The 10,867-nt window shown below is 47.9% G+C and overlaps 1 protein-coding gene across 4 annotated transcripts in view; it reads right to left on the reverse strand.

The window, feature by feature from the left end:
• The window catches only part of LOC132593069 (zinc finger protein OZF-like), a 47,897-nt gene that overhangs the window by 14,917 nt on the left and 22,113 nt on the right, over positions 1–10,867 (reverse strand). Inside the window, exons 1-4 of one of the 4 annotated variants that reach the window (XM_060281967.1) lie at positions 10,555–10,624; positions 10,041–10,118; positions 8,356–8,547; positions 126–6,572 (exon numbers count right to left, since the gene is read on the reverse strand). In XM_060281967.1, the coding sequence (XP_060137950.1) occupies positions 5,164–6,572; positions 8,356–8,547; positions 10,041–10,053 (1,614 nt within the window). In that variant the 5' untranslated portion in view covers positions 10,054–10,118; positions 10,555–10,624 and the 3' untranslated portion in view covers positions 126–5,163. The other 3 variants (XM_060281969.1, XM_060281972.1, XM_060281970.1) reach the window with 3 other exon arrangements.

Raw genomic sequence — 10,867 nt, forward strand, 5'->3', positions numbered from 1 at the left:
TGGGGTGCTCATGGACCCCTCTCTGTCACGCTCAAGAACCCTCCATGGCTAGGAGCACATTTTCCCAGCTACAGCTGCTGTTATAAGAATTTTCCATCAATCAATCAATATACTTTATTCGACCGATAGTCAGAAACAAAAAAACATTTCTCAACACAAAGATAAACATATAAAACTGAAGGCATCAGAGGGATACATAAAAATATAAAAATATAAGACAGAAGGCATCAGAGGGATACATAAAAATATAAAAATATAAAACTGAAGGCATCAGAGGGATACATAAATGGGGTATGACCGCGCTACTAAACCTCCTACAGGTAACCCACATCAAGACATTCGATTATACGTTTCCGACACTTGAGCGCCAGGAAGAGGAATTTAGCCACTGAGAAGGTTATTTTCCCAGTGGGCTTGTTTAGCAAATATGCTGCCTGCCGTTCTCTTGGTCGGGAACTAAACTGAGATAAATACGGGTCTATAAGATATTGCCTTAAATCATTATAAAAGGGACAACTCAGTAGAATGTGTTCTGTGGATTCTACCTCACCCAAGGCACAATGGCACATTCTCTGACCGTATGGGACTCCTCCAAATCTTCCCCTCAAAACCGCTGAATCAAGGACATTCAGTCTAGCCACAGTAATTAGTATTCCACGTAGTGGATATCCGCCAGGTAACGGGCTGGTGCAGACCGATACACCTGCTCCCCTAAAAACATCCCAGATTTCACGCGGGCTATGTCCTCCTGTCTGGCGATATCCCCCAATCTCTGAGCGATCACCACTTTAGCACGGCTGTACGTCATGGACTCAATATAAAGGGAGGACAGACCGCACTTTTGCACTTCCTCTACCACTTCCCTTTCCCATGGAGATTTAAAATTATCCCAAGAATCAGGGGGGCCAAACCCATTGGTCTGAAACATAGTTTGAGCCATAGCCATAATTTCGCTTTCAGGGCCACATACCTAAAGGCTTGGCAACCGGTCTCCAATCTCATGATCGCACCCGCAACAGAAGGGGGGATCCTGACAATGGCCCCTTATAAGAATTTTAAGGTCCCAAATATAAAATAAATGTTCATAAATGTACTGTACAACACATAATAATAATAATAATAATAATAATAATAATAATAATAATAATAATAATGTCTGCTCACAAATCATCCTGCTCACAAATCATCCTGGCTAATTCTGCACACTCTACCATCTGTTTGCCATTCCTCGATAGTCGGCAGATCTTGATGTTTCATCCTTGAAACTCTGACCGGCATTGTCACATACAGAAAGTTTTTCGTCTTCTTTTGGTATCTCCTCCCCAAGCATTCCTAAAAGAAATGCCTCCAGCCTTTTAGGGAAGGTATATCTAGACATTATTTTAAGTTCATTGTATATACTGTCCCCAAATGCCTTTGTTTTATTACACAGCCACCACATGTGGCTATTATTTTATTACACAGCCACCACATGTGGCTATTATTTATTACACAGCCACCACATGTTTTGAATTATGGTGCTGGAGGAGACTCTTGAGAGTCCCATGGACTGCTAGAAGATCAAACCTATCCATTCTTAAGGAAATCAGCCCTGAGTGCTCCCTGGAAGGACAGATCGTGAAGCTGAGGCTCCAATACTTTGGCCACCTCATGAGAAGAGAAGAATCCTTGGAAAAGACCCTGATGTTGGGAAAGATGGAGGGCACAAGGAGAAGGGGACGACAGAGGGCGAGATGGTTGGACAGTGTTCTCGAAGCTACGAACATGAGTTTGACCAAACTACGGGAGGCAGTGCAAGACAGGAGTGCCTGGCGTGCTATGGTCCATGGGGTCACGAAGAGTCGGACACGACTAAACGACTAAACAACAACAACACCACATGTGGTAAAAATCGCCATCCTTATCTAAGCTTTCCCAGCATTTTTTACTTCCAGTCCTGTACATTTTTGCCAACTTGGTTGGAGTGAGATACCATTGATACATCATCTTCATGAGAAGCGGACATGGAGCAATGGATTCATATACAAGAAAGAAGATTCCACTTCCTGACAGTAAGAGCTGTTCGGCAGTGGAATTTGCTACCAAGGAGTGTGGTGGAGTCTCCTTCTTTGGAGGTCTTTAAGCAGAGGCTTGATAGGCATATGTCAAGAATGCTTTGATGGTGTTTCCTGCTTGGCAGGGGGTTGGACTGGATGGCCCTTGTGGTCTCTTCCAACTCTATGATTCTATGATGTTTTCCTTTAATACAGTACATGCCGTAAATTTTATGCCCTTATTCCAGAGTTTAGATCATGCCACCAACACTTTGAATTGTGCTTGGAAACATACCCTGATCCAATGTAGGCCTTTCAGGACCAGTGTTATATGGTCTCGGCAGCCGCTCCCAGTCCCCAGTCTAGCTGCCGCATTCTGGATCAGTTGTAGTTTCCGGGTCACCTTCAAAGGTAGCCCCACGTAGAGCGCATGGCAGTAGTCCAAGCGGGAGACAACCAGAGCATGCACCACTCTGGCCAGACAGTCCACAGGCAGGAGCGGAGAGGGGTCCTACTCCTGGATTTCCCTTGGGGGCATCTGGTCAGCCACAGTGGGAACCAGACGCTGGGCTGGGTGGACCAATGGTCGGATCCTGCAGGGTTTCGCTTATGTTCTTCGCTGCTCCGCCAGTGGTGGGGGCCAGTGGCGGCCTCCCTTCTCTTGTCCTCTTGCTTCTCGCCGCAGCCAGTTCAGAGGGGGCTGTTTGGCAGGGACAAAACAGAACAGACCTCTCTTGGCCCGGGACTTTGCCCCGCCGGCTTCCGGTGCGTCTCGTTTTGCCGGAGGAGAGAAGAGGCCAAAGTCCAAGCGGCTGGTCACTCTTTCCCTTCTTGGAGAGCTAGGTTTGCACGGGGGGGGGTGCTGACCCACTCAGGCCTCCCCTGCCCTCCCATGGATGGTCCCCACTGTTATATCTGCTCCCCAGACCCCCACCTACCCACTGCCAGCAATAAAACGCAGAAGCTGAAAAACCTTTAGTCAAAAGTTGTTCTTTTGCCCACGAACTTCGCCCCTGCGTGATTTATTGGGAACCAGATGCATCTACTCCAAAGAAGCTTCTGCAGCTCTGCTCTCCATCCAGACATGGGGCGTCTTGGCATTGAAGACCCAGAAAAAGAGACCGAGGGGAATGTGTGGGTCCTAAGCTGGGAGTCGCCGGAAAGGAGTTGCTGGGAGAGGCAGAAGGTTGTGTTGAGCAGGCGAGGGAAGAACAGGAGCAGAGAGAAAGACGAGGTTGGGCTGAGCTGGTGTGGGAATGATCGGCAGAGAAAAATGTACAGCCAGCAAAATAATAATAATCATCATCATCATCATCATCATCATCATTTTATTTATACCCCGCCCTTCCCAGTCAAGACCGGGCTCAGGGCGGCTAACAAAAAATATATCAACACAAGTATAAAAGAAACAATTCAGTTAAAATACAGATTAATACAATGTTAAAATTCAATTTTAAAATTAAAAATCTACAAGAAAGATAAAACCATTATGAGATGAAACCTTAGGGGAGGGTAACCCCGGGGTCAGACTGCGTCAGTCCGAAGGCCAAACGGAACAGCTCTGTCTTGCAGGCCCTACGAAAAGGTGACAAATCCCGCAGGGCCCTAGTCTCCTGAGACAGAGCGTTCCACCAGGTCGGGGCTAGTACTGAGAAGGCCCTGGTCCTGGTCGAGGCCAGCCTAACCGCCTTGTGACTCGGGATCTCCAGTATGTTATTATTTATGGACCTTAATGTCCTCTGTGGGTCATACCGGGAGAGGCTGTCCCATAGGTACGAGGGTCCTAAAAGGGGATGCAATGCAACTCCTGAAACGGTGAACAACGCAAGCTATGATCTCGTATGAGGAAAGAGAATTAAGAGGCCTTCTTCCCCATCCTCTGTGGATTAAAATGTCCAAAGATTAGGAAAAGAAGAAAGAGGAGGAAGCAGGATTGGATGAACAGTAAAAGAGATAATAATTGTGGATTGTGACTTGTGGCTGAGATTTGATGGAACAGTTTTAATAAGACTTTATAGATACTGGACCTAGAAACTGGAGAAATACCCGGTACTATAGTAATTTGGATTTCGAGATGATCATTATAAGAGTCACATTTCACTGTCTGAGTGGTTAAGATTTGAAGGCTGGGCTTGTTGTTTAATCGTTTAGTCGTGTCCGACTCTTTGTGACCCCATGGACCAGAGCACGCCAGGCACTCCTCCCGCAGTTTGGTCAGACTCATGTTTGTAGCTTTGAGAACACTGTCCAACCATCTCGTCCTCTGTCGTCCCCTTCTCCTAGTGCCCTCCATCTTTCCCAACATCAGGGTCTTTTCCAGGGAGTCTTCTCTTCTCATGAGGTGGCCAAAGTATTGGAGCCTCAGCTTCAGGATCTGTCCTTCCAGTGAGCACTCAGGGCTGATTTCCTTAAGAATGGATACCGGTAGGTTTGATCTTCTTGCAGTCCATGGGACTCTCAAGAGTCTCTTCCAGCACCATAATTCAAAAGCATCAATTCTTCGGCGATCAGCCTTCTTTATGGTCCAGCTCTCACTTCCATACATCACTACTGGGAAAACCATAGCTTTAACTATACGGACCTTTGTCGGCAAGGTGATGTCTCTGCTTTTTAAGATGCTGTCTAGGTTTGTCATTGCTTTTCTCCCAAGAAGCAGGCGTCTTTTAATTTCGTGACTGCTGTCACCATCTGCAGTGATCAAGGAGCCCAAGAAAGTAAAATCTGGGCTAGGGAGGGAAATGTGGGGAAAGTGTCGTCTTGCTGAAGGGGAGGAAAAAGGCTGGATACGAAATACAGATGGGATTATTCTGGAGTGCAAATTATGAATAATTGTTGCAACAGATGATTTTCAGAGAGGGAGCTGGGAGTTTCCTTTTCACATTTTTTTGGGTATCTTTTATATTAAGATTCTTTATTTTGAATTAAGGACACAGATAGGAAGAGGAGAGTTGGAGGTGCGAGGGACCTGCAAGTAATGCAGGGAAGGAAGGATCTCTCAGGGTGGGCGATGGGGAGAAGAGGGGGGCACCCAGGATTGAGCTGGGGCGCCTGTCTTCCCTATGTGTTGATGAATCATATGATACAAATGTGATAAAGGGTATTTTTAGTTATTCTTACCCCCTTCTCTTTTCTATACAATTGTGTTTTTTGCTATATTACTTTTGGTTTTTTGTTTTTCCTCTGTATGAATTCTTTGATGGGAAGTGAGATGGGAGCTTTTCCTGAAGCTCTTTCCACATTCGAAGCACTGATAGGGTTTCTGCCCTGTATGAATTCTTTGATGGGAAGTGAGATTTTCCTTCTGACGGAAGCATTTTCCACAGTCTGAGCACTGATAGGGTTTTTCCCCTGTATGAATTCTTTGATGGGAAGTGAGATTGGAGCTATTAGTGAAGCTCTTTCCACATTCGAAGCACTGATAGGGTTTCTGCCCTGTATGAATTCTTTGATGGGAAGTGAGAATTTCCTTCTGACGGAAGCATTTTCCACAGTCTGAGCACTGATAGGGTTTTTCCCCTGTATGAATTCTTTGATGGGAAGTGAGATGGGAGCTTTTCCTGAAGCTCTTTCCACATTCGAAGCACTGATAGGGTTTCTGCCCTGTATGAATTCTTTGATGGGAAGTGAGAGAGGAGCTATTAGTGAAGCTCTTTCCACATTCGAAGCACTGATAGGGTTTCTGCCCTGTATGAATTCTTTGATGGGAAGTGAGAGAAGAACTCTGACTGAAGCTCTTTCCACAGTCTGAGCACTGATAGGGTTTCTCCCCTGTATGAATTCTTTGATGGGAAGTGAAATGGGCGTTTTGACTGAAGCTCTTTCCACATTCCAAGCACTGATATGGTTTTTCCCCTGTATGAATTCTTTGATGGGAAGTGAGACCACCACTCTGACGAAAGCTCTTTCCACATTCCAAGCACGGATATGGCTTCTCCCCTGTATGAATTCTTTGATGGGATGTGAGAGCGTTCTTATAACCGAAGCTTTTTCCACATTCGAAGCACTGAAAGGGTTTCTGCCGTGTATGAATTCTCTGATGGGAAGTGAGATCACCACTCAGACAAAAGCTCTTTCCACATTCAAAGCACTGATAGGGTTTCTCCCCTGTATGAATTCTTTGATGGAAAGTGAGAGTGGAGCTGTGATGGAAGCTCTTTCCACAGTCTAAGCAGTGATAGGGTTTCTCCCCTGTATGAATTCTTTGATGCGAAGTGAGACTATATTTCCGACTGAAGCTTTTTCCACATTCCAAGCACCGATAGGGTTTCTCCCCTGTATGAATTCTTTGATGCGAAGTGAGACTATATTTCCGATTGAAGCTCTTCCCACATTCCAAGCACTGATACAATTTCTCCCTACTCTGTGCTCTTTTGTGTGAAGTGAGGCTATCCCTCTGAACGAAGCTCTTTCTTTGATGGGAGGTGGACCGGGAGCTCTGACGGATGTTCTCTCCACACTCTGAATATTTATATGACTTCTCTGCTATGTGGATTCTGTTCTTCCCTTCCCCCTTGTTCTTCCTTTCCAATTCATCACCATCTGCAATGAAGAGAGTAGCTAATTAGAGCCTTAGAGTTCCAGTTTATTAAACAAAATTCATGAATGCTTGTGATAGAGCAGGCATCTCCAACAGGTAGATCACCGGATGTCTGTTGCGGATCATTGGACATCTGTTGTAGATCACGGTAGATCTCAGATCTCCCCCCCCCAAAAAAAGCTTTGGCTCCCCTGAAAAAGAAACTCAACAACCTCTGCTCCCCTAAAAAAGCTCAACAACCTTGACCTGAACCCCCCCAAAATGTGCATAGATCATTGCCAGTTTTTAATTCTGTGAGTAGATCGCAGTCTCTTGGGAGTTGGCCACCCCTGTGATAGAGGAAGAACTCAATACAGTTAGATGTGGGGCCTTCCTATAGTTTTCACTGCCTTTATTGGCTGGCATGAACTGACACATTGCTTGGCTTTTATCTGGAATGGATTTTGTTTGGCTCAATTCTGGAATCCAGTCCATCTCCCAGGTTAGTCATCTCTTTGGTCAACCAAACGCAGGCAGAAGCAAAAGAAAAAACAACAAACCTGACAGAAGTTACTTCAACTTCCCTTAAAACTCTGAGACCGACATTTAAAAAGGCCAGGGCTGTTCAGACAAGCCTGGTCATTGCTAAAAAAGGCATGACTAGACGAAGGACATTCACAGAGAAGACTCTTGATTTCCCTCCATTCAGGGATCACGGTGGGGATGTGAGATTCCCAGATGCAGTGGAGGTTCATCACATAGAGCAGAGGTAGGCAACCTAAGGACCGGGGGCTGGATACGACCCGCGGGGGTCATTTAACCAGCCCCCGAGCTGCCCCCAAACCCTGCCGCCCACTCGGCAAGTCCCCGCACAGCATGGCTAGGGGACTCACTTCAGCGGTGTTGGCGGGGCTTCCTATTGGCTCCAGACGCCTCCTCCGTGCCAGAATGCGTGCGAGAGAGAGAGAGAGAGAGAGAGCGCGCGCAGAGAGATCTCCGGGGGAGTGAAGTGGCCCAGGCTGCTCAAGCCTTGTCAACCCCTGACATAGAGGTATGTATGGAATTTTAAAAATGATCTTATGATCTAACCGGGAGTTTTACTGAGAGGGTCCATGATCCCACGATTCTCCTCCTTGACTTCCTTACGCAGAGCTTCCTTACAGCAACGTCCCTGCCTCCTCTGTGAAACAAACAGCAACATCTTCACCTGCACACTCCTCATCAGCAGTTACCTCAATCTGGTTGGGCTAAATTTAAATTTATACGAAAATCACCTTCTTCACTGTGAACCCCCTTCCCATGTTCATGAGGAGACCAACTCTGTATTGTTTCGTTAGCAACAGAAGAGGAAAAGTGAATATAACTCACGCTTAATCTAAGCACAACGGCCACAAGAGCTCCTGTCTAGGCATTCGGCTTTGCGATGTTGAATGTTCTCTGTTCTCTCCCGTTATTATTATTATTATTATTATTAATTTCTTCACCACCCTATACCCAGAGGTCTCAAGGTGGTTCACAAAGAAGATCACAGCATATAAAATCAAAGAAAAAATCAAAGAAGAAAAATGGCTTAGGGAGCTGGGCATGTTTAGCCTGGAGAAGGGAAGGTTAAGGGGTGATATGATAGCCATGGTCAAATATATCAAAGGATGTCATATAGAGGAGGGAGAAAGATTGTTTTCTGCTGCTCCAGAGAAGCGGACACGGAGCAATGGATTCAAACTGCAAGAAAGAAGATTCCACCTAAACATTAGGAAGAACTTCCTGACAGTAAGAGCTGTTCGGCAGTGGAATTTGTTACCGTACCAAGGAGTGTGGTGGAGTCTCCTTCTTTGGAGGCCCCAGGGAGGGAATGCTCAGAGGCTGCGGGGAGGGATGCAGGAGGCAACCTGACCAGGTCCACCGTCCACCTTCCCCCTTCCATCCTCGCTAGCTTTGCAGAATCCGTCTCTTTCATCCTTCCTGGGGAGTCGAGGAGCCAAAACAAGCTGCAGGGTCCTGGGAGAGAGGAAGAAGCAAAGGGAGCCTCAGAGGCCCTGCAGGGATTCTCCTGCCCTAGATATTCTCCTGCCCCTGGAGAAGCACAAATGGGGCAGCCCCTTCCCCACAGAAGCCCCATTTCTAAACCTCTCCAGTGATTCCAATTTCCTCTGCTTGCTCCTCACCCCACTTCATAAGCCTGGCATGGTATTGTCAGTTTGCATTTCTTAGTGGGAAAAGTATTGATCTGATGTGTGGAGATTCTTTCCTCTTCCTATTCCTGAGTTTCACTTTCTCGTTCTTTCTCTGTGATTTTGTGTACATGGTATGCTTTCTGTTAAGGTTTTAGACCAGGCACCCCCAAACTTCGGCCCTCCAGGTGTTTTGGACTACAATTCCCATCTTCCCCGACCACTGGTCCTCTTAGCTAGGGATCATGGGAGCTGTAGGCCAAAACATCTGGAGGGCTGCAATTTGGGTATGCCTGTTTTAGACGGACCTCCTCCTCCTCCTCCTTCCCACCCCAGTTTGTGAATAGAAATCAAACTTATTCTGCCCCTTCTGGTGAAATAGCCCTCCCTGCACCTCTGGGACCCCCAGCACAGCCTAAGAGAGGAGACTCACTCACCGGAGTCCAGGAGAGAGAAGGAAGCAGGAGGGGATGTGGGTGGGAGGGAGGGAGGGAGGGGCTTCCGCTCCGGAACACTTTCAACCCCCTCCACTTCCTGTCCTCTCTAGGAATCCAGCTCTGTTCCTTTTAACCCTTGCAAAGCCGAGCGCATGGAGCCCGCCCCTCTCTCTCCCTGCCTTCACTTTTCCTCCTTCTGAGCCTGCGCGCCAGGGGCTGCCCCCTCCCCTCCCCTCCCCACCTCCTCCATCTGTGCCAAGGACTCTGCCCCAAGGAGCCCACATCTGATCCGGACTAACCGCAAGGGAGACTAGGGTGGCCATGGGGGGGGGGGCTCTCCTCTCCCCCTCCCCCAACATAGTACCTCCAGGCTCCTGGATCCCAAGGAAAGGCTGGGATGGAGAAGAGGCAAAAGTCTGCGTAGTGGCAGGAGGTGCCTTGGGCTCAGAAATGGCTCCAACAAGACACCCCCTCAACAAAAAAAAAAAACTCCAGCTCAGCGAGCGGGGGGGGGGCTTCCCAGGCAGGAGATCCATCCCTCCCTCCCGAAAATAATCTCTGAGGACGTGTCCCATGCAAGAAATGAAACGAACACGGGGTCCGGGGGGGGGGGCAGATGTGGAAGGCCCCTGTGTTGTTGTTTAGTCGTTTAGTCGTGTCCGACTCTTCGTGACCCCATGGACCAGAGCACGCCAGGCACTCCTGTCTTCCAAGGAGCCCTTTGGAGACGGAACGAGGGATCAGCCCGCCTTGAGGTCTTTCCACATCCTAGAGTCCTGCTAACCCCTGAAATGGAGCCTTGCAGAATCGGACTCTGAGGGGCACCACAATCACAGAGAGACCAATGGAGACACACACACACACCCCAAAAACCCAAACGTACCAGAATTCGCCATCGTCCCGGACGGTGACCCCCATTTGCTTCCGGTTTCTCTGGCTCACCTTCTGCCATTCTGGGAACCTGCGAAGGGGGGGGGGAGGTTTGAAGTGAGACAGGTCAACACCCTCTGCTCCTTGAGCAGGACAGTTTCTAACAGCCCCCCAGAGCCCACCCAGTCTCCTTTCACCTCCAGGGGGACCCCACCACATGGCATTGCAGGGGGTTGGGCTGGATGACCTTTGGGGACTCCTTCCAACTCTGCCTTCTAGGCTTCACGGGAGACTTCTACGCAGAGATCAGGCAACCGTCTCTTAGGGATTCTTCAACTGCGATTCTTGTATTGTGGGGGGTTGAAATAAATGACCGCTGGGGTCCCCTTCAGGGATCACGGTGGGGATGTGAGATTCCCAGATGCAGTGGAGGTTCATCACATAGAGCCGGGGGCTCCTGCAGCCCCCCCCAGCCCACCAAGACCAGACTCTGACAACTGATTGATTGATTGATTGACTGATAGTACCGTATTTCTGCTTTTCGTTCCAATGATTCCCAGAGCAGCTCACAAGCAACAGAGAACCACCGCACAATGTCAGTAATTGCAACCTATAAAATGCGATTCCTGCATTGCGGGGTGGGAGGTGGGGGTGGACTAGATGACCACTGGGGGGTCACTTCCAATTGTGCAGTTCAATTACGTAAATTTATTGATTTATTAAATTTGTGTACTGCCCTCCATCCATAGATCTCAGGGAGGTTGACAGCATAAAAAAGCAAGATAAAAACACGAAATTCCATATTGACCTGAATATAAGCAGTACCTTTAAAATTCAAGG

This window comes from Zootoca vivipara, chromosome 13 (genome assembly GCF_963506605.1).
Source record: "Zootoca vivipara chromosome 13, rZooViv1.1, whole genome shotgun sequence".
NCBI lineage: Eukaryota > Metazoa > Chordata > Lepidosauria > Squamata > Lacertidae > Zootoca > Zootoca vivipara.